The 23,389-nt window shown below is 35.4% G+C and overlaps 1 protein-coding gene across 1 annotated transcript in view; it reads right to left on the bottom strand.

Annotated features, from left to right (window-relative positions):
- Window positions 1-23,389, bottom strand: part of VPS13D (vacuolar protein sorting 13 homolog D) — a 103,123-nt gene that overhangs the window by 38,980 nt on the left and 40,754 nt on the right. Inside the window, exons 39-63 of the mRNA XM_035557564.2 lie at window positions 22,697-22,819; window positions 21,937-22,011; window positions 19,527-19,632; window positions 19,024-19,176; window positions 18,244-18,379; window positions 17,210-17,257; window positions 15,562-15,712; window positions 14,709-14,919; window positions 14,088-14,335; window positions 13,230-13,421; window positions 12,485-12,611; window positions 11,715-11,857; window positions 11,094-11,224; window positions 10,677-10,852; window positions 10,424-10,547; window positions 9,617-9,852; window positions 8,740-8,848; window positions 8,363-8,523; window positions 7,943-8,051; window positions 6,029-6,208; window positions 5,643-5,759; window positions 5,153-5,302; window positions 4,224-4,373; window positions 3,323-3,419; window positions 1,531-1,679 (exon numbers count right to left, since the gene is read on the bottom strand). Of these exons, the coding sequence (XP_035413457.1) occupies window positions 1,531-1,679; window positions 3,323-3,419; window positions 4,224-4,373; window positions 5,153-5,302; window positions 5,643-5,759; window positions 6,029-6,208; window positions 7,943-8,051; window positions 8,363-8,523; window positions 8,740-8,848; window positions 9,617-9,852; window positions 10,424-10,547; window positions 10,677-10,852; window positions 11,094-11,224; window positions 11,715-11,857; window positions 12,485-12,611; window positions 13,230-13,421; window positions 14,088-14,335; window positions 14,709-14,919; window positions 15,562-15,712; window positions 17,210-17,257; window positions 18,244-18,379; window positions 19,024-19,176; window positions 19,527-19,632; window positions 21,937-22,011; window positions 22,697-22,819 (3,602 nt within the window). The remainder of the gene's footprint in view (window positions 1-1,530; window positions 1,680-3,322; window positions 3,420-4,223; window positions 4,374-5,152; window positions 5,303-5,642; window positions 5,760-6,028; window positions 6,209-7,942; window positions 8,052-8,362; window positions 8,524-8,739; window positions 8,849-9,616; window positions 9,853-10,423; window positions 10,548-10,676; window positions 10,853-11,093; window positions 11,225-11,714; window positions 11,858-12,484; window positions 12,612-13,229; window positions 13,422-14,087; window positions 14,336-14,708; window positions 14,920-15,561; window positions 15,713-17,209; window positions 17,258-18,243; window positions 18,380-19,023; window positions 19,177-19,526; window positions 19,633-21,936; window positions 22,012-22,696; window positions 22,820-23,389) is intronic.

The raw sequence follows: 23,389 nt of genomic DNA, 5'->3' as shown, positions 1-23,389 counted from the left end.
GCATTTGGACAACTCCCTCACTGATCTGCTGTAGCTTTTGGTTAGCCCTGAAGAGGTCAGGCAGCTGGACTGGATCTCTGAAGGCCCCAACTGAACTATTCTCTTCTAGATCACTTTATTTCAGTTCTTGATAACAACGTGCACAGTGCCAACATCAGAAAATCTGAAGAAGGCAAGAAGCCTGATATTCTTGTTATATCTTTCTACATTAATCACTAAATCATGCTTGGTAGTAAGTAGTATGAGTTTTTCTGCCATCTGCAGGCAATTAAGGTAAATTACATGTCTGACTTCAGTTTGCAAGTAAGAAAGGACCTATTTATTTTTCCAGTAAATGGACGACTAACTAGAGTAGCCCTCATTATTCACTTTGGTAGGAAGTAATTTCCTGTTTAACTATCAGATATTATATAAGGCAACTTTGTTAATAGTGGTACCTAATAAAAATAATCTGTCTACCCCACGCTACCAGACAGCAATGTCCAAGCCTTCCAGAAACATTAGAGGTTGTTAGAGAGACACAAAGGCTCTACTGTGATTATTCTCTCACTTCTACCCTGAACTCACCCATGCTACAAAACTGAATGAACTCCTTCTGTGAAAGTTAACATACAGAATACAGTCAGTGACTGTTATTATTACAAAAAAATGTATATGCCAAGTTTTCTCTTGGGAACATTCCCAGCAGCTGCCAAGATGTATCTTTTTCCAAAGGTGGTAAGAAATCCAAAAAACAGTGCACATTACTAGTTTTTTAAAGGCACTCACCACTAACACCGTTTTCACTCTCAAATTCAGAGATAATCGGTTGGTAAGCATTTTTATGGTGAAGCTGAAGTACAAGATCTCACACTTTCAAGACACTGACTGGTAAGGAATATTAGAGCTTGCTATTGAATTGTCCTCTGTTGCACACAGATTTGGCCAAAGCAATACAAGAGTGCAGGACTGATGTTGTCTGAGTTAGCTTGGTCAGACTACATGATACACACTTACTTCACAACACTGAACTTCTTTAAAAGCATGCACATATTAATGCCCATAATTTCAAGTGCACAAAATGGCCTAGTCAGTGTCCAAAATTTCTATGAAAATGCAGCTTTCAAAAGGCAGGAGTTCAGTCCCTCCATAGAGAAACAGTGCACTAAGTCACCACAAAGTGCACAAAGTGTTTTTTTTTTTCCCTTTTTTTTCTTGTTCCCTAAGTTCAGTAACTTATCGTTCTCCACCCTTAGCCACCCCATATGTTAGTCATTCACTTCAAGCCTCTTTACACTACTATTAATGTAACTAAAGTCCTCTGTAAAGCAGTAACTTATTAGGTGAAGTTGGCTGTGCTTCAATTGAAATAACAGAAATGAAGGAATATTACAGACAAGACTGGAAATGATGCAAATAGTGAAATTTACTGGAATTAAGTAATGGAAGAGTACATGACTATTAATAGCAGTAAGTAGAAGCTTCTGTTTCTTTCTCCTTCTATGATAGAAACTTTATTTGGAAGCATATTCTGTGAATACATTGGCTTACCTTGAGATCCAAAGGTAGCTTATTAGAAGTGAAGACGCTCAACTTTATTTGAGGCACGCTTATTTTGAGATTTTCAAAGTAGTATCGCTTTTGTCCTCCAGTTTTTTCAGCAACCTTTTCATGGAGGTTTTCATCATACTTTTCAACCTCTACATCCAGAGGAAACACAGGAATCAGAATAGATTAAATATATATGTAGTTATGAATGCATACTCCATAAGGAGTTACAATTTCTCTGTACAAATAAAAAGTATGTGCAATTGCTAGTGTAGCCAGCAAAATTATTCATGCCTTATGACATGAACTTGACCTTTTAAGCTCAAGATTTTTTTTTTCAGATCTGCCTGCATTTCTAAAACCTGAATTTATTTGTAGTTAGATAAAAATAAGTTATCCAAATGCACAGTCTGAATTAAGCTTCTAATCTTGCTTCAAATATATGTCATTACATAGAAGCAAGGTGATACAAACCTAACTATGCAATGTTTCCTTCCTACTGAGTAGTCACAATCTTACAATGTTTTCCTCTCTCTACTTTATATTTCCTTATATGGCCTGCTATCAATATACGTACAAAACAATTGATGTTTTTCATCATCACTACCAAATGGAAAAAATACTTATGCAGAAGACACTCAATAGATTGATTTATATACTGACTGAGTCAAATTTGGCTGACACTGACTAACAGGAATGAAGAAAGATGACAAAAATCTTAAGAACTCAGGTTGAACAATTAAGTATGTTGAATGTAAATGACAAAATAGATTTTGTTTGAATCTTGGATGGCATCATCAGCATCAGTAGATAAACTACCAAGTGCGTACAGTAAGTAAGGAAATAAAAAACAAAAAAGCAAAGGTATCATAAACTGAACGAAAGGACAGACTAGTAAACAGAGCGAAATTCAGGACCTTTATTTTCTTCATCACTTCAAAGCTTAAGTCTTTAAGTGCTCTGTCTGTGAAACTGGGAAAGGTAATACTTGTATTTTTTTAAAGACAATTAAGAACATACTATGAATTAGCAAGACATTACACTCTTACGCATTGTTTGTAGGCTTGCCCGCATATGGAAATATATCTAAACTGTTTTTTTTCCTGGAATTTATTTTACTATATATTCTTACATACCCTTACTGTGTAATAAAAGTGACTTTTTAAATTACCACCTCAAAACAGACATTTCAGAAAGTTTCCAAAGTACACACAAGCACTGCAATAGAAGGATTATAACAACATCTATGAGCTGAGAAGATTCAAGAGCTTTGCTTTGCTTCACTGAATGAAAGCAAAACTTGTTTTTATAATTATAGCTAGGGGTAATAGGTATCAGAACCGTAGGGTCAGACAGCCAAAATCTTCCTTCAGCTGAGAATGAGGGACTGACCAAGGAACAAATGAACAGATACCTGATATCTAGCCTAGGGTTTATTTAAACTTAGTTTCCTAAGTGGCTTGCTAAATTAATAACACTTTTTTTTTTTTAAACCTTTTCACCAATTTATATACATGAGCTTATGATGAATATTGAACTCCCTCCCCCAGAGGTATGGCTCATCCACTGCATATTGGACAATGCCATTTTACATGGGTCACTGCCTGAATACTGTAACAAGCACAATACACATAAACAGCTTTGTGAGGGCCACTGAGACATTAACTTTCAAACTTTCTGTTCAGTGGACATTTCCAAGCAGTTAAGAGTTTGCCAGACATTTTGAACTTACTTTACATGCAAAGATCATACCTATGCATACTGTAAAACCAGTCTTTGCAATTTTATACTATACCTGATTCAGACTGAGCATAGCCAAAGAAACTCAGCAGCTTCAGAAGCAGTTTCTCCTCAATTTGAACTGTGAACTTCCGAGCAGTGATCATCAGATGCTGAAAAGATAAACAAGTTTCAGTTTACAGTATTAATACTAGAAATATTATCTGTACAAGCCATTAAATAGGACAATGTGTTCTACTTCACAGAATGTTTTCACTGGAATGGAATTGTGTTGAGATTTTCACCTTCCAAATGTCTTTGGTGTTTTTTTTTCACTGGAAGTTACCTACAACTTCTGATTTTTAGATTGTTTTGGAAGGTATTGTGCTTCATTAGTCAATACCAACACATGAGAATCTGATGCTTAACTGATTCCAAAGCTGAAATCAGCTGTTACTCAAAAGTGTGTCAAAACACGTATGAAGATTCCAAGTAACGAAATTGGTCTTGATAAACCAACCCTATTTTGTCCTCACAATGCATACACTTCAGTTGGTGGATAAAATTCCAAACAACGTTAATAGCTGCAGTACAGAAAACAGGGTTTATGCTGCAAGATGACAGCTTATCAGAAAGAAGTAATCACCTTGTACACAAGACATGAGAAGCACAGCACAGATATTTGGGTTCATTATGTTGTAATGGTACCTACCAATTCTGAAGTGAGAATAATTATCTTGAAAAGTTAGGCCATGGACATGAACTAGCAGTGGTCTAATTTTTTTTTTAATCATCCTGTCCATCACTGTACTGTAGCGTCAAGCACTATTAACATGGTAAGTTGGATATAGTGTCCTTTACAACACAGCATTAATTCAGTGAATGATTTAATTCAGATACTAGTAAAAATTAGCAACAAGTAAGGTCATTTAAACAGACTGATATTTGCATGGCACAAACAAAAGATTGTTGTTTACCTTGTATATATCAGTCATCGCATTCTTACTGGGAAATTTCATTGCATTTACTTGCACTGCAGGACCAGTCTCCACAGGCTCATTCTCACTCATCCTAGGCGTCAGAAAGAGCATGAAAGGCCGTGTGGTGCCAATAAGCTGGTTGTCTACCTACAGTGTGGATATGATAGACAACAAAATCAGAATAGCCGACAATAAACAGTAAAATCAAGTTTCTTTAACTGAGTTAAAAGCTTTCAGAAACAAGTGGTCCTTGAGTCAGGAAGCTACTGAATATACTGGGTTACTGATCACTACTAAGATCATCCCCCGGAATACTCAGAAATAACCTTCATTATGAAAACGTTTATAGCTACCAAGAAACGAAACAAAAACTGTAGCAAAATCAGTATGTTCACTGTCCTGTTTTCTTGTTTGTGTTTTAAAAACACAGCCAAAAATATTAAATCAACAGTAGAGTAAGCCTTCTCCTGGATAAAAGTTTGACTGATACATGTAAGTACCCCTTTATCTTTTGTAGTCTGCAAGAGTACACACACCTCACGGAAATTTCGCATATTGTGAACAGAATTCTAATAATTCAGAGGAGTTTTTCTAGTAAAGAAAAGGTTTTCACTGTGTTTGGTTTAACTTGTTAACTCTGAATTTGAAAGACTGAATTGAAAACAAAGGTAAAGAGAAAAATTTCAATATGACCTGTTAACAAAAAAAAAGAAAGATTCTACCTTGTCTAACAGTTGGAAATAAACTGTGTGGAGCACAAAACATCATTATCTCAACTATTATTAAGTAGAGGATAATCAAAGACAGACACTGATACTGATCAAAACATTTATGATAATCAGGAATTGAAATCTTAGAGCTCTAAACATTTTTCAAAATTCCAGGAAACCCATGAACAAATAAATTTGTTTCAATATGACAAATACCTGTACATCTTGCACACTGAGCTCTAGCACCTGACTTGTTGACAGTTGTGTGTAGTGGACATTAATTCTTGTGAGGCTTGCAAATATCAGCTCTTCAGGGACTTTGTTGACTAAAGACAATCCTATTCCACCTTCCAGTCTCACAAGCACCTGAGAAAAGAGTATTTGAAGAGGAAAAAAACATACCTGTGCTACTGAATGTGCATACTCCTCCAAAAAAGTTATTTTTTTAAACTTATCTCCAGAGCTGCTGAACAGCTTTTGATGATTAAGTCTTCAAATAAAGAGGGCTTAGATTTCTAAACCCAGTATCTAAGAATAAGGTGTTTTAGCAGGAACATCTACAGGTTTGTTGCAAGAGTTTATCATGGGGAAAGGCAAATGAACAACAACCACTGTCAACTGAAACCAAAAAAGCCCACTACCCAACCCTTGAAATAGACCAAAAAAGCTAACAGAAATAAAATAGATACTCGTTATAATATCTTACTTCTAATTCCTGCTCCATATTTGGATTTTTTAACTTGCGCAGATCTTGTTCCATAACTGGAAATTCATCTCCTTCACCAGATAAACGATCATTTCTACGTTGGTTAAAATCTGTTATCTAATAAAAAAAAAAAAACAACACCAAAACATCAGATTACCACTATGATCACTTTCCTATTCATAAATAATAGCCATATTATCCTACTTTATATTTTAAAAAATGAATTACAAAAACTTTCAGCGTAGTTATTTATGATATTCCCCCCCTCCACATCATTACAAAATTACCGTTTTGTTAGATTTAGAGATGCAATGCATAAAAAGGTATTTCAAGTACAAGTAAATTATGGAACTAGATTCCAGTTAATGAAGGACTCTCACTCTCACCTGGAGAACTCGAGTTGGCCCATCTGGGATGACTCTAACAGCTAGTACTCCCGACCCAGGCCTCATCTTCTGGTTTATGAACTGCTGTTCAGGTGGAACTGGCTCCAAAAGTTCAAGAGAAGTGTCAGGACCAAGAACAACTTCTGCTCCATCGTAAAGACCTGATACTCCTCCCTTTGCCTGGAGAAAGAAATAAAAGTAAAGAAAAGGAAAAAGATAGGTAAGGACTTCAGATAACTATTTATATACATTAAAGTGTATTTTACTTCCCCCTCTTCAGACAATTGGAGAAGAAAGTAGTCTGAGACTCAGTCCCAGACTGAGTAGTCTGGGAGTGATGGAAATTACACATTTCTTACTCTTCAAAGTAAGTAAGTACTCTAGTTAGTCTTCTAGTAACTCATCTTTTATCAGCTTGGCAGCTAGAAAAAATAGCCAAGATCAATAATTAAGTATTTCCCCCTGCATGTTCAGACACTTAAGCTATAATGATCAAACACCGCAAGTCCTTCTCAAAACTTTTTCAACATGATAGAAAGGTTCCTAAAAGATGAACTCTGGATCTGCAGGTAAGATAGGAATTTAAATTCTTACTGAGTCAACAGCTTAATGCAGTAACGTGGGGCTTTTTTGGTTACCTCTTACCTCAAACTGACAGGTAATAACTTACTAAGCTACCGTAATTTGATCACAAAATGATCAACCCAATGTCATGGGCCTAAGTCAATATTTATCTCTGTTTTTTGATATTAGAATTGAAACGTATCATCAAAAGTAGCAAAGAAACACTGTATTACTAATATCCTTACTATACTATTACTATATATACTGTATACTAGTATCCTTCCTATATTCCTTCAGAGAAAGTGAGCAAAATGTCTGAGATGCTGCTTTTCAGTCATTGCTGGTTTGTTTTAAAATGAACAAGTATCTGAACCATGTGTTTTGGAAAAATAAACAAACAAGTCATAAGGAATTTAGAAACAAAAAAAAGAAGCTAAATAGAACGTACATGTCCTATCCACAGAACTTTCAAAGTGATATTTCTAACATCCTCTACTTTACAGATCCATTCCAGATTCATTGTTCACATAAGACACACTTTCATCACAGAGCTAACATATTAACTATGAAAGCACTTTTTCCTCTGAATTGAGTTTGATTTCCATTGCTGTAGCTTGCAAATAATTTATTTTTCATAATAAAACACTAGAAATAATATATTTTATCACAAGTATATTTTGCTATTTCAACAATATGCAGGATCATGTATTCCACTTGCTTGTAAATGATGGATAAATATGGCAGAAATAACTAAAAGTATGAGCATCAAAATTCTTTTAACATTTAGTACTAGAATTCATAAAAGCAATCCAGGTTTCTGTGCCTACAAATTGACATCAGCAGGCAGAATTATCAAGTAGTTTGCCAATGCTGATTTTCTGAAAGTCAGCATTTCCTGGAACGTGACAAAAGAGCAAACAGTTCGAACTTTTTTTTTTTTTAAATTCTTGTTATTGAAATATTAGAGCCATGATTCTGAGAAACGCTGGGTACACACAAATCTGACTTTCACCAGTGATATTAGTTGACACTCAGCAGCATTTTCAAATTCGGTATGTACGAGAACATAAAGACCCTACTTATCATCATACTGATTATTTTCAACAATCTCACACTATTAATTCTCTAATGCTTTACTTTCAACTTAATGATGTAAGACGGTTATTTATTTGTAATTGATAAGAACTTTCAAACATCAATTTAAAACATGTAAGCTATTTATGTAAGTCTGGTCTCATTGACATCTTGGACCTTGGGTTCAAAGCTTTTCTTCTCTGCAATACTAAGATCAAATTCCTGTCATCTACATCAGCAACAGTCAAAACAAGTTCGAGTATGAGCAGCACTGACCTGGACAACAAGTCCATGAATACCACAGGTCAACTTTCCATCACGAAAGCTCCATGTCTGGGTGGTACTACGCCGTCGATCAGGCTTTCTCAGCATCAGTGGCTCGTACCTACAACAAAAGCATGCCAACCAAGACTTAGATGATTCCAATTTCCCAGTTTCAGTCCTGTGTTTTTGTTCAAGTTCGCTTCCCTAATCTCAATTCTAAAGTGCTGTTTTAACAATTTGCAGCTGAAAAGACATTAATTATGCTTTTAAAAATACACCAAAGTCACAAAAGCTGTTCCTGAGGACAGATAAAAGTCTAGCTCTTACAAAAGCCTTCAGAATCATTTATTTTCTTATTCAGAGAACATCATGTAAAAGCAAAGACATAGTTAGTATCTACATCAGTTTCATTAGAAATTGTATTTCCAATACCTGTTATCTGTGACAGCTGCCAGACCTGCAATATCTAAAATCATACAAGACTCCACAGACCTAGGAGAAGGTTTATGGGGGTTATGAGGAACTGATGAACCTTCATGGCAAAGCATTCCTGTGCCAGTCATTCTCCAAAGCTGGGATCGCTTTCCCGGCTCCTGTTGCATAAAAAAAAAAAAATCAAGATTCAAATGAACACAGCAGTACAGACCAAATATTACTGTTCTATTTTGCTACCAAGTACTATAAATTTATAACTATTTTCATCCTAAAAAGTTACCATGATTTTTTTTTCTTTTTTCCTTCTCCCAGCACCTGATTTTACTTCATCACACAGCAACAGCATTTTAAAAAAATCAAACGTGTCTTCGTACCTTCTTTTTCAGTATAACTCGCTGCGTCTTTGGAGAAACATCAAGGACAAGCTCTGCATATGCAGCATCCCTGTTTGAAGCAACTGGCCTTACGCTTGCCTCCTGTAAACTAGAACACCAAGAAAATTTCATCATGTTTAGTCAGAGTAGCTGCTGCTTCTTTAGATTAAATTAGATCTGTATCAAAAACAAACCAAGAAAGCTCACAATTGCACTACAGCCAGACAATCATTTATATTGTTTTGTTCCCTCTTGTTAATTTTGAAATTATCGGCATAAGCTGTCAATTTGACTGCACTCTTAAGAGGGGTTTTCATTTCTCACTACAACTAGCAGCTTCACAGAGAGATCAGATGAATTCCAAACAAAATTTCCTACTTTATACTGGGAAAATCAATAAAATATGTTACATTCTCCCATAGCTGTTTTTAACAGCACATAAAGTGCAAGCTGAAATATCACAAGCATGTCATAACATGTACATCTTGTAGTGAAGTGTTCTTAATCCACCAAATGAAATCAAGTTCCTGAATATGACATTAAACATCCTTGCTCTTTTAAGATCAGACAGTGGGCTGACAGTAGATGCCACATGCTAAATCTTCCTCAGTATGTGAGAAAATAAACATTGACAAGTTGCACCTACAGAGCTAAGTTATCACAACCAAATAACATAAGATACACAGTTTACTGACTCTGCCAGACTCAACTTCTGAATTTTTAACTTCTGAATTTCTTCTGCTAGCTAGATGGTCAACAAAAGTTTAGTTGAATTTGAAATACTTTCAAAAGGTGTAAAATGACGATCATTAAGAGAGTAAAAACTTACAACACCATAAACATGCAAAATATTTTAATGTAATATATAAAGAATTACCCTGAGAAAGTGTACGCAGCAGCAATATAAATGAAGTTTTCATAATAAAGCTGTTTGCTATCTTGGAAGTCATTCATGCTACAGACAATTTCTGAGGAGCCAGCCCCTTTAACTGTCAGCATTATAAAAGGTGGTAGAACAGGCTCATCCCAGGCATAATCTAGAGAGGTCATAGGCTTCACTTCAGTGTATAGTCTTGGCTCGACAACACCATGCTGATTAAAAACAATTGGGACCTGTAACAGTTATGAAAGAGGATTTAGTTTCACACAAATTCTTAATCAGTCAAGTTATTTACTATCATTTACCCATTTTTCAGGAGTTGGTCATTGAAACATGTTCAGCTCGCTTCCCTCACCCCATTCTTCCATTTGAATCTCAAAGGTAATCCCAAAGGGACTAGAAACATCACCTTTGCTTTTACCCATCATCTTTGGTTCAAAATGTCATTAATCCCATGGTAGCATCTCAAACCTTCCTAATCAAAGTTAGGAGACTTGCCTAGTTTTATTTAGCAATTCAGTAGCAAAATCCATAATAACAACCAGTAAGTATTAAGAGCTCTATCTCCTGCTCTGATCACCAGGCAGTTTGTAAGTTACTGCAAAATAAGCAAAGAAAATTCTCTGATTTTTTATAATTACTGACATGGAACTTGCTGCTTCACCTCTCATATTTGTTATTTTCAGCTCAGTAATGCCTCTCATTTTAAACACCAAGTAAGTCAGGTGTCTAAAACAAAATGTAAGCAAGGAAGATATACATTTTAGTAAAAGAAAACAGAATCATGACTTTTTGCTCCCTTACCTTGGAAAAATTGTCTATGCGAAAAGGTGGTGGTAACTGATCTGTGTCACTGAATGCAATGTGATATGTGGCTCCTTGAAGAGTAATTTCTACTCTTAAGAAGTAGCATTTTCCCAGGGTGTCCCTGAACAAGAAAGAACAAGTGTATGAGAGGCAGGTTTCTGATGTGTTTTACTGCAGTTGTAAGTGTTAAACAGCTGCTTCTGTTAAAAAATGGAAGCATGTTACAGAAGATTTCTGTATAATAAACTACCTCATATTAATATGGAATGAGTTATTTTTGTTGACCTCAAATCCTCCAGACCAAATGCAGTTTGGGACATCCATTAATCTCACACATAAGAGTTGATCATAATCGTTACGTGGCCAGTGGAACACAACGCTGGAACCAGGAAGTGTGGAGAGATAGCCATCAGGATTGGATGTTCCCTAGTAATAGAAATTGGTAAACAAATATCCTATAGGTGTTAAAAATACAATATTAATCTATAAACCTTTTAAATATTAGCACAGCAATTACTCTGTTAGGCAAATGATCACAATTAGAATAATAATAAAGACTGTCATAACCAGCCAACAATACTTTCAAGTATAACGTTTGCATTCTTTCTGGTTAGAAGATGCTGTGACTAACTACGTGTATTGTAGTAATATAAATGAACCATCTTACCTGGCCTCTGGCAAATTCCCGCTGAACAAAGGCAAGCTTATAGGTTGATTTATTATCTAGCAGGTAACGGGGTGCAAATGTTACCATGCATGTATCAATATAACGACCTCTGCCTTTTTTCACATCAATACCTTGGAACAGAAACAAATTAAAAACAAAGCTATTATTTACAAGAAAAAAAGAGATTATCCTTCAAATCTTTTTATACTTTTGCAGTATATAGACACTCAAAATAATCAGAGACAGTAATTAAGTGTAATTAATGTACTTAGAAGTAAGTAATGCACTTTAAAAAGTACTTACTTAAAAGTAAGTAATGTACTTAAAAGTAGCATATGAAGGAAGACACAAAAGCTGAAAGAACAGTCCATAAATACAGTTATTAATACTCAATGATGAAATGCAACAATAACTGAAAACTGATTTTTAAGCTAACAAAATTCTAAGAACTGTTACATCTGTATTTTGAATACTATCTTTTGTCTAATACTTTTCCTCTGAACCCTCAGAAACCTTTAGCAATATAAGTTTCCCTTCTGCAGTTTTTCTGTTTCTGGTGTCACTGACAACATGTCCTAGCAAGTTCCACAGTATTTCTCCAATGTTCCCATAAACACATACCAATGTTGTAAATGAGGCCTGGTCGGTTTCCATGTTGGATCACTTTAAGGGCTCTGACACCACTACCACCATCCAAAGAGAAACCCTGGCACCAGCCAGGCATACCTTCAGGATGGATCCCTTTTCCAACCCGCATTGTACAACTTAGGGTAAGAAGAAAACACAAACATTTTCTCATTTAAATGAAGGATCAGATATCAACACAATGCTGATGATCAAACGTGTACCCAGATACAAAAATAACACCTCTGTTTTAATATAACAGTATCAGAAGCCATGATAAATCTCTTTAGTAATTCATTCTGCATTTCGATCATATTTTTCTTTGGATGTTCTAAGCTCTTTTAACAGATGGGTGAAGATTCAGTGACTGTGTCACGTATAAGGCTATTGTACGTGGACTTCCAACTAAGTGACTGCTACAACGCTATTAACATTCAGAGTTCAGATATTTTTTTTCCATTTTGTTATTGTTTTTAGAGATAACAGATATTCACACAACTTGGTAATTCTCTTCAAACAGGTTTTTGGTTTCCTTGGTAAAGAAGCATGAGTACACACAAAATAAAACCATCTAAGGAGTTTTCAGCAGGAAACGCTGAAAGATTCAGTATGCTTATTTCAGTATTCAGTAACTAAGTAACAGGTCATCTTAAGAAAGGTTTTTCCTAAATGATATTTATACTAATATACCAGCAGCCAATTCTCTGCTGATTACTTTCATACTTTCTAAGGTTCCTCCCCTCTACTCTTCTCTCAGTATTACTTACAAGTTTGGCTGTTCTTTATCAGCGTAACAGAACAGAAGCGGGCTGAGACTTCTAGCAAGTTCATGCTCTTCAAACTGACCTGCAGCATCTGTTTTTGCATTATCTTGTCTGAAGATAAGTGGTAAGCCTTTAAGAAAACACAAAAAACCCCTGTCAAGTTATACTTAACCTTTACACAAATTTAAGATTTGAAAGGTAAAAACTACTTCAAATTAAAGAACAACCTAAAATACTTCTGTTGGAATGTTAGCCATTAGTCTGCATGTGATCTTTCTCATTCTATGTCTAACCTGCTTAAGGGCTAAGACTATTATAGCTGAGAGCCGTGGAGTCTGCTGCAAGCAAAAAAAAGAACTCCTGTAGCTCTGATAATGCCAATGGACATTAACACAGCGTAACTGCAATTTATTGTTCAAGACTTGTTGCTTACAGAAGGCATTTCAGTCACTGAAAGCCAGAATTGTAACAGGAGTCTAATCTATGCTGATTTATTTACAGTTACATCAAGTCTATTACATAGCTCACGTTTAAAAATCTGCAATATAGCAATGAAAACATCTAAGTAATTTGCAAATCACAACACAAGAGGTGCTGGCACTGAAAAAAAAAAGATGAATTAAAGTTGCAGGAAAGATTAAGTGGTGTTTAAAAAGCTCTGTTTATCTAGAAAGAAAATAAAAACTCTGCATGAAATCTTCCAAGTTCCACCTTTGTAGTTATGGAACAAAACACTTTAAAAATTTACCTGTTTTATTGATTAACCAATATGGTGCTGAAATGAATATTTTTAGAGAACCTTCAGCAAGACATACAATCCTTATGGTCAAATTTAGCAGCCGTTTGTTGACATCATACAATCGCATCCGCACCATATAGTTTTGTGTCCCAGGAGGAATCAATAGTTCTTTACAGATTGGAAAGTTTTCTAGCAATACCCCTAGAAAAAATAAAAAAACAACAAAACAAAACAACAAAAACAGGACAAACATTAGCTTCTGGTAAGTATACAGTTTAGTCTTTCATATTTTTTGGTCTTTCTAAATATTTCATAGAGGTTAGCCACGTTAACTTTTAAAACTACTCAGTGTATTAATCTCTAGCCTCATTAATAAACACTTAAATTTAAGTCACAAGCAGAATTTTTTTTTATAAAAGAATTCTGCTTATGGCTAATTATTGCCTTAAGCATCAGAAGTCCAGCCAGTGTTGAAAATGCATGTGTTCTCCGTCAGACTGAAAACAGCAAAAACACTCATAACATTGGGGAGTTATTTGATTCATTCCCATCTTTATCACTGTTCTCTCCAGTTTCCACTGTTTCCACTCTCAGGAAAGAGCCAAATAAGAAACAGAGCAAGACAGCTGGCAGATCTAGGGGAACAACTGGAATATTAACTTTTTATTATTTGGATGTGTGCACTTGGTTATTAACTGTAAGAAGCACTGCGACCCAATGAAATCATCATATACATGTTTTAAATTTTTTGTTGTTGTTATTACTATTTTCCCAATATTTTACCATTGTTCCTTGTAAGAGGAAATAGTTATTTCTGAGGTGCTCCTCTAGGAAGATTAGGAAGTAGCATCTTATAAATTGCCTTACCAAGCTCAATGTTCTGAGATGTATCAGCTGTGTGCAATGCTGCCTCCTTGCCAGGTTTAAGTGTCCCATTAATTGGCATCCCTTTAACATAAAACTCAAGTTCACAAGGCAGCAAGTTACAGATTACCACAGTTGGCAAGAGATAAATAGTATGCCCAGGCTGCCTGAAAATCTGTTTAGCACTGTCAGAAAATATGTGGGAGGGCATGTAATCGGGGTAATTTTCTTTCTTTATCGCCACACAAAACCTGTGAAGACACAAAAGTATGTGAGAAGAAGTTAACTAACTCAATGGAATAACTGAAACTTGCATTTGGATAAAAGGTCTATACTCTATTTCCTAGCAATTCCTCTTTTACAATACATATTAATAGTGTGCTTACTTTGTATTCTCAGACATTTGCTAACAGGTACTGTCAGAGGGGCTTCAAGGAGCCCTACAGAAATATAGTAGTTATGCATTCAATGCTTCTGATTATTCAAGTGACCAAGGAAAACATCCCATTATACTGCAGAAGCATTTATCTCTACGTATTTTCTTTCCTATTGTTTACTTTCACGGTATTTCATTTATCAGAAGAGGATTACAGTTTACTGAAAAACAATTGGGTTGTAAATTACCTGAAAAATCGGCTATTTTCAGACTCCATTGAATGACACTCTCGCTTGCTGCTACATACTTCTGCTGTCTTCTGAACATTCGTCCAATGAATTGGAGCCTTACAGAAAAAGACTCCCAGTCCTTTTGGCCTGGCTTGTAAGCGCCAAGATGTAAGATGGAGTGGAATAGCAAAGGAATCTCCTGGCATAACCGCTGGAAGAACTACAGGTTCTGCAACCAAACAGAAAAGAAAATACACATATCAAAACTGGCCCCTTTACTGAAAATCATAACATTTTCAAATAGTAAGTCTCAATCTATTTTCAAAGCAACGAGTTACATTTTAAAATTAAACACTAGCTACTTTATGTACATTCCAAATATCAGTCCATTGCTTTAAGCCCTATTAATCTGGCAGCAGACAAATTTAGGCATGTAAATCTAAAACTTGGAACAGACTAAAAAGTTGCTGAAGCTCAAATTCTTCCTCCTTGGATGCTTCAGTGAAAATGCATATTCCAAACAGAACACATTCATTATGTTTTGGGCATGTTGTCAGCATGTCACTACATTTCTAGACTGCACCTTCGCATGCTAACACCTGAAACCTAAACTACTGCCAGAAGATAAAACATACTACATACAGGATATACAAATTCATCTTAATGGAGTCTCAGCTTTATCTGTTTGCTTGAGCAATAAGGAAAAATCCTACTCTAGGCTCTCTAGCTTACCTTGCTGATCACTATCTTCTTAACGTTACCCATTCCCCATACATGGAGGTCTACTTTGTTGTTAACCATTAGAAGCAGCAACGAATTTTTTTCAAAACTAAAGATTTTATACAGTACGGAAGGAACGTACAACACTTACTGTCAGGAGCAGAAGGACTATCTAGTCTTAGTTCCATTGGTGTTTCCAGCTTGTTCTTCACAATCAAGGCTGAGCGCACCGTTATCACTTTCCGAGCGCTACCTTCCATGGTTACTTCAAATACCACACGAACTGGAGGCAATGAAGAAAACTGGAAGACAGATAAAAGCAATAAAAAGCTCAGGTAACAATTTTATCTAATAGAGGGACCTATCAATTTGAAGCTGTAATTGCTGGAATGAAAACTTGTGAACTGAGAGCAACCAAGATATATACACTTTCAAAATTATGGTTTATAATCCTGTTCTTACTTGCCAAAACACAGTAAAGTGATCAAGAAGCATTTCAAAACACTAGTAACTCCGTATCTTTTCCAAAATGATACAAGCTGTAGTAAGAATGGTGTAGATTCTGAAAGCACACTTTATACACAATATCACAATTACATTATTTTATAAATTCCTGAAGTTTGAATTCCAAGCCTTATTCAGGTGGAATAAGAAGAACTTTACAATTACTCAAAGATTTTTCTCTCTGCCGACAATAACAGGAAGAGTAGATTATATACCTTCAAATTTATGCATTAATGTGTTCAATAAACTCTGTGAAGATGACATTTCAATACAGCTTGATTACACACATCAGTGAGTTTTCACAACCCAGCTTTTGTGTTTAGGCAGTCAGGGTTTTAGCATCAGTATGGCTTATGATCCTACTATTTATGCATATTGATTTTGGGTTCATATTACTTTAGGTTTTGACAAGATAAAGTAGTATAGTGGTACGTATTTCAGCAGTCTCAAAAGAGACATACTTACTTTACCTCTTCTGCTATTGTTATTTAGATCAAAATGTTTATGCACCAGAGCATATTTTAATTCTCCATTTTCTAAAATGGCATAGCAAATTTTGGAACCACAAAATATGATCTTTATAGAAATTAACTACATAGTAGAGACTTAAAACTGCGCTTATTTCAGCGTGCTTAAAAAAAAAAGAATTATATCACCCTAATTATATCATCCTAAATTTCTTAAGAAGGTAAAGGTAGATGATTGGCTGCATTGTTTCAGGACTTCAAAAGTAAGAGTTTTATTATGTGGACATAAGCCTAGCACCAGTGTTTACTCAGACTGTAAAATCCTGTATTTGAGGAATCTTGTCACAGCTGAAGAGCAGATAATACTTAGTTACTAAGGTATCATTCAGTTTGTATTCCATTCAAGAAAGTAAATTAATATATAGTTTAATGTGTTTTATTAATTACTGGTGACTCATCATTCCTATATGTCAAAATTCAAAACTAAGGTGGAGTATACTTGAAACATTCATGTCTTCTTTGCTCTGAGCTGCCCGTCTAAGAGGCATTGCCACTTGGATCCTGAAAGCCACATTTTATATGTTCTCACATGCTGGAATTCACGTACTGGATGTTAAGATCCACTCTTTAAATAGTCATTTACAATAGTGATGAATGTTAAATGACATGAAAATGATTGCTCTGATTTGGAAACTCTTTTTATTTGCTTTACTTTTGTTTCTTACCAAAAAGTTTCTACACAGGTGGAAAAAAAAATAAAACAGTTCACTTGTAGAATTACACTAGTCTTATTTAAGAAGCTTTCAAAAAGTGAAAATACATACTCACATAAACTTGTGGATGTATTATATTTGTTCTATTTATTGGGCTTCCAACCTGGGAGAAAAGTAAACAGGAAAGGTACGTGTTCACTTTAAGCTATTACTGACAGTTGTAATACAGATTATTATAGAACAATAAACTGAACACATTCTTCATTTAGTCTTTCTGATCTTCAATACAATTTTGAAAACAATTCAGAACTGTATTAGCAAAGTCCAATTGTAATACTGCTTTAAAAATAAAAGAAGTTGAAGGATAAGTGTTGGAAAAAAAATAATCCACAGATATTCCTGAAAAGCAATTCTTGTTAATTTGCATTCTTTTCCTTCACGATCCAAGTTGCATATAAAGATGATGCTTTTTACACCTGAGTATGAAATCATCAGAAATTATTCAAACAAGAGACTAGTCGCTCTTATTATTAGTTGTGGTTAGTAGTAAATTCTAATCCTGTTTTATGTCAAAAAGACCACTTACAATTTCTGCATTGTTCAACAACCTTCAATAGCTAGTCTTTAAACATAACTTCAAAATCCAGTAAGATCATTTTTATCATTGAGCCTCAACCACAACTGCTACCCTGCTGGTTATCACAATCGTGTTTTTCCTTCGTGACAAGTATATTGTGTCTAAGCAGCCACATATTTCAACAACCTCTAGACTTACAGGAAATTGCCGATGTTGTTTATTTTAAGGAAATTAACCACAGAAAAAACATCGCTGCAATAAATGAAATAAAATAGTTGCTGAAATGCTGTGGTGATTTAAAGCTCAATCTCCATGAGACCCTGACGCTGCCACTAACATATTAGTCCTGTCATTAGAAGTTCTGACTGCTAAGCACAGATTAAACTGCTGGCTACTCTGTGTTTCTGTTGTGCATAAAACAGCCAGTTAGCACTTTCAAACTCTCCCAGTCCAAGCTAACTTGAAAGAGGACAACCTCATATAGCAGTTGCTTTAAGACCGAAATCTTGGCAGACATCATTAATCTTAAATTACATATCCTGTGAAGATTTACACTCAAAATCAGAACTTACAGTAGAAGAAGATGAGTTCTTGTCTGGTGCAGCGTATCGGAAAAAGGTTCCAACCTTGTCTACAGACACTGGACTGACTTCTTCCCAGCCATTTACTCTCACTTGCAACTGATGAATTCTCAGGTCATGTGTGTGCCTACCAGTTTAGATCACGTTAAATTACTATTAAATATTTATCTTACATTGCAAATACCAAACAGTTCATATAAAATACATTCTCTGGATTATGAGAAAAAGAATCTCACTAACTAGCCATTTAAAAAAATCTCAAGTTTGTTCATTTCATGGACAAAGACAGACCTGACGTTCTGTCTGTTCAATTGCTCCACTCCCTGATGAGCATAGAGAAATAAATACAACTAAGTCATACAAGTAAACAAAAAAGCATGCTAAATATTTATTAGTTCTTCTAGTTCTTAACACTGATAACACTTATGCTCAACAGCCAGTACTCCCCCTGCCCCAACCACAGACTGTTAGAATACAGGACATATGATTTGCAATTGAAGGCCCTAAGTCTTTCTAAAACCTTTTAATGATCTAACCTCAACTCATATCTAGGAACAGCTTCCACCTATCACAATATGAGCTGCTCGCTAAACCATTGATAGTTTCACACTATATGTGAGTTTTAAATATTTAAAAACAAAACACTGCAAGGTAAATTAGTAAATAATAATAATTATTATTTTTTTTATCTGCTAGCGTCCTCACAACTATGATCCCATGAGCTCCATATATGAGTGTGTCAAAATGCATCTCACAGCCTGGTTCCTTCACCTGTGTCTGAGTTTCCCTCTGGCTTCAAATTCAAATGGAATTTCTTCCCCCGTGATAACTTCTTGCCACTCACTGACATTATGGGCATCATCCAGTAATGTCCCATTTTCCTCAGGAACAACACCTGGACTCCCACTGTGAGACAATGCAGCCCTGTAAAGAGAATCACACCATCTTATAAACTGACAAAATGACTGCTTCAAGTAACAAGTCATTTTTAGTCTGCCTCAGTCCACAAAATTCCTGCAGTAAGCACAAACACATAATGAATGTATACCTGACTGTTCTTCACGTTCTCTCAAGTCTCATGAAAAAATTATTATTATTATTTTTTAATACTAATACCACCTCACTGTTAAAGAAAAGGCTCTTAACTAAGATAGACTGGGAGTTGTCTATGATTCCCTGCAAGAAAACTAGACAATTGAAGACAATAGTGTTTGGCTCACATCCCAGAGAAGCCAGACAAGTATTGTCGAAGTGACCCCGCAACAGCTTCTTACCGGGTAGGTGTTGTAGTTAGGGTAGCAAACCACAGAGTGCATCCAGTATGATTTCTCAGAGCAAATGGGACAAATGGCTGTCTACGTTTTGGGGTCTTCACCTCAGCTATAAAATAGAACACAGATTTGTCTAAATATTTATGAGAGAAATATTCAACAGATGCTGATACAGGATGAGACACAATGGCTGGAGAACCACAGTCCACATGAACTCCAGAAAAGCAATCTCAGAAACAGATTACTAAAACCATTTAAAATTGTATTAGCTACTACAGAAACAGTACAGAAAATCTTCCCCTACATTAATTGTTTTCCTTAGTCAATTATATAAAAAAAACGATAAAAAACATAACAGGAATTGAGCTTAATCTACTTGTTCTTTTGTTTCTTCATATCAAGCTTTATAAAGTATCTCTGAAAACTAACATGCAGACAACTCAACTAACCCCCCCATCATAACAAGTAACTTTTCACGTGCATTCAAACACTCAGAATATTAAAACCATATTCACTAATACTTAAGTAATAAGTTTAGCTTTTTTCAAGTATGCATTACTAACAAGCACATCTTCCACATCGTAGTACGTCATGTCTGTGAAAATACTGTGTTTGGACAGTTAAAAAAAAAAAAAAAAAAAAAGAGAAAACCAACAAAACCTGCCAAATCCCAGTAACTACTTAGAAATGAAAATAAATGGCTGCTCCCTAAATGCATGCATCTTTCTGTACGTGAAAAGTTGGAAGAAGGCAGACACATTAAATCAGCTGGTCAAAGACAGAAATTAAACGTTTCACAGAGTTTATCTGCATTCACTCCAAAGGAGGACTGATATCAAGTTCAAGCACACCATATTCTTAGACCAACTCTTCCCAAGGCAGCATGCATCTAACCAAGAATAACTTAAGCACAAGTTTACAATGGCAAGAAGGGAGAACAGAAGAGGGTAGGTAAGTTTTTGAAGGCGTTACTGATGATCACATACAACTTTCTTCCAAACGAATGACAACGAATGACTATATTCCCTACATTGGAGCCATGAATCTGATCTCTCTGAATCTGAGAATTTTTTTTACAATTAAATGCTACAAACGCTGATTTCTTTAAAATGAAAACTCCATTTTTTGCCGAATGCAAACTAAAGCCGAAAATCTTTTTGGTGTAGAGCTTGATTTAATACAATTTTCTGGCTAGCTCAGGTTCTACAAAATCACAGACCAGAAGCCATATGAACTTCTACTCAGGTATTTAATTAGTTGGCTATTTTTTTCTTTTTTTGAGACATTTAAAAAAAATAATTTTGTGGACTGTGGCTTGATTTTTGAAAGAGAACAGAACATAAAATTTGTATCTTGTTACTACTGCCTGAAAACAAAGTAGTTATAATCAAAAGGATTTTTTTCATAATTCATTTAGTCATTTCCCTGAGCTGCAACACTCACTAAAAGCAAGTAACAAATATTTTTCCCCACAGAAAAATCTTCCTGAAAAACACCTCAGAAAAATAAATCTTTCTGTCATTTCACATTATAATGTGTGTGTGTGTATGCATGTGGTTTTGTTTTGTGGTGATTTTTTTTGGGGGGGGTGGTGGGGTGGGGGTGGGAGGGAATGATGGCACTGTTGTTTGGTTTTTGGCTTAAACGTCGACAAACTGCAAGCACTCAAGAGACAAATATTTGTAAGGGGCAGTCTAAATTTTGCCACAGATTAATATAAAGTTTTCTCTCCCATTTATACCATTTATCCACTTTTGTACAATGTGAACTTATTTATCAAATATGCTGTTTTGTCTTTCACAATGCCACAGATTTTAAAAAATAGTAATAATAATAATAATAATAGTGGTCTTTAAACTGGATGGCTTTCCCTGAAGCTAGTAGTGTCAAATATAAAACAAACAAATTAAAAGGTCATTTATGAGGTATGTTCTACTTCCTAAGGCTCACTGGAAACAGATTAGGTTCCTACTGAAGCCATCCTAAAGTTTTAAGTATCTAAACACACATGCTCATTCAAGCAAATGTATAATAAACAGACTGTTAGATATATTTAGAATATAAAATTTAAATACTGTGATTGTATTAAGCTGGTTTTAATCTCATTATTCTGTCTCACTAAAAAATGGACATTGAGTAATCGATAATCCATATAACCTTCCCCAAAAGGCAGTCTTCCCATACGCAGTTCCCATACTTCTCCCTTCTTTCCTGAAGGGCCCTGAGAAGACTGTAAAGTGATACACAGGATGAAATGCTAAGTTAAGTAGCTTAAAAACAGTTAACTTTTGGGTTTTTGTTCTTTTAAAATACAGAGGCCAGTCTACTGGCGAGTTACTCATACAACACAGTATTTACTGTCCAAGAGTTTTCAAAGAAAAAAAGCTTTTAATCTCTCTGTGCTATACAGTACCTCTAGCATAGATTTGATGCTCTAGATTAGTCAAACTGGCTGTACTCCTAGTTCTAAGGTAGACAAGAGGAAGGCCTGGCAGACAGGAAAGACAAAGTTAGGAGGTAAGAAAAAAACACACAAATGCAGGTAATCTCTTCCCCATCATGCATCAGGAAGACAGGCACAGTCAGCATCATTTAATCAGTGTATGAGTCTATCCCTTCACTTCCACTAGATTGGCATTTGAGTTTCTAAAACTTCTTCCAGAAGTAACACTGAGAGAAAAGAACTTGAAAAGGGCCTCCACATATCATGTGCTCTTCCTTAGAAAGCTGTTAATTGGGTTATTTTCATCTTTATGATAGCCTCAGACATGCATTCTCATTTATATTTCAATCATGTTAGAAGCAAACATCTGTTTGGCTAGGAAGGATGGTGAAAGTTTGTCCTGTATCACGTAAAAAAACCATCTCTGAACTGCACACACTGAGGACCTTTTTTTTAATAAAAAAACAGGATAGTCACACATTAACTGAGAAAGGGATTAAAAAAGGGAATTAAAAAAAGGTGATTAAGAAAGGGAAGCAGAACTAGCAGGTTTTGTTATTAAAGAATGGAACACAGCTGAACAGAAAATATAGTTCGTCTTTGCTGCCAGATACTTCTAACAATTCATTTTATACTATGAAGACCAAATACTTATGTTTGTAATACATTAGACAAATGACCGCGCATGTCAGGATTGTTTCAAACAAAGTGTGATTAATGAGTATCATACTCTGCCCAAAACATGGTGAATCCACTGAAGAGCCCATCCAATCTTCTGAACTGATTGCATTTACTTCTTTGTCCTGTTTACAGTAATCTTCCATCCATGACTGTTTGGTACTTGTGTACTGTTCTAGAGAAATATAAACATACAAAGTAAATAACTGCAAGGTGGCCTTAAGTAAAGTAGCTGAAAAGTATGTTAAATTCATAAAGCTAAAGCTGGTCCACTTTAACAGCAATGTTAAAGGAATTCCACTGCTTTTCCCATGTGCTTTTCTAATGTTTTAAGTTTTATTCCATCCCCCCCTTCTTCAAACTTCCAGTGGAATTCTATTGTCTCAAGATACTCCACTGGCAACATAAGAGGTCCCTCTGAGGAGGCAATTAAGCTTAGATGTTTTTGTGTCAGAAGCTGTCTCTATTTTTTCCCCCTTTTCTTTTTAAGATGAACATGCCTATTCCTGCATAAATATGCAGACACCAACAGAGTGCTCTGGCACACTATTAATCATAAATTAGCCTACTGTTATAACTAGTAGTAAAAAGCAACATGGGAATTCTTAGGAATCACTGATTGGCAACTTTTCCTCCCACCTCGTTCCCTCTTTCTGACAACCCCACAGACCTTGCTGGTGAAACAAGTGAGTATTCAAGGAACAAGGAAGGCTCTTCTGTTTCATCTGCCTGCTCAGCCTTTTAC

The sequence above is a fragment of the Cygnus atratus genome, chromosome 21 (genome assembly GCF_013377495.2).
Source record: "Cygnus atratus isolate AKBS03 ecotype Queensland, Australia chromosome 21, CAtr_DNAZoo_HiC_assembly, whole genome shotgun sequence".
Lineage (NCBI taxonomy): Eukaryota > Metazoa > Chordata > Aves > Anseriformes > Anatidae > Cygnus > Cygnus atratus.
The sequence above is the reverse complement of the archived record's forward strand: the minus strand, read 5'-3'. Positions and strand labels throughout refer to the sequence as shown.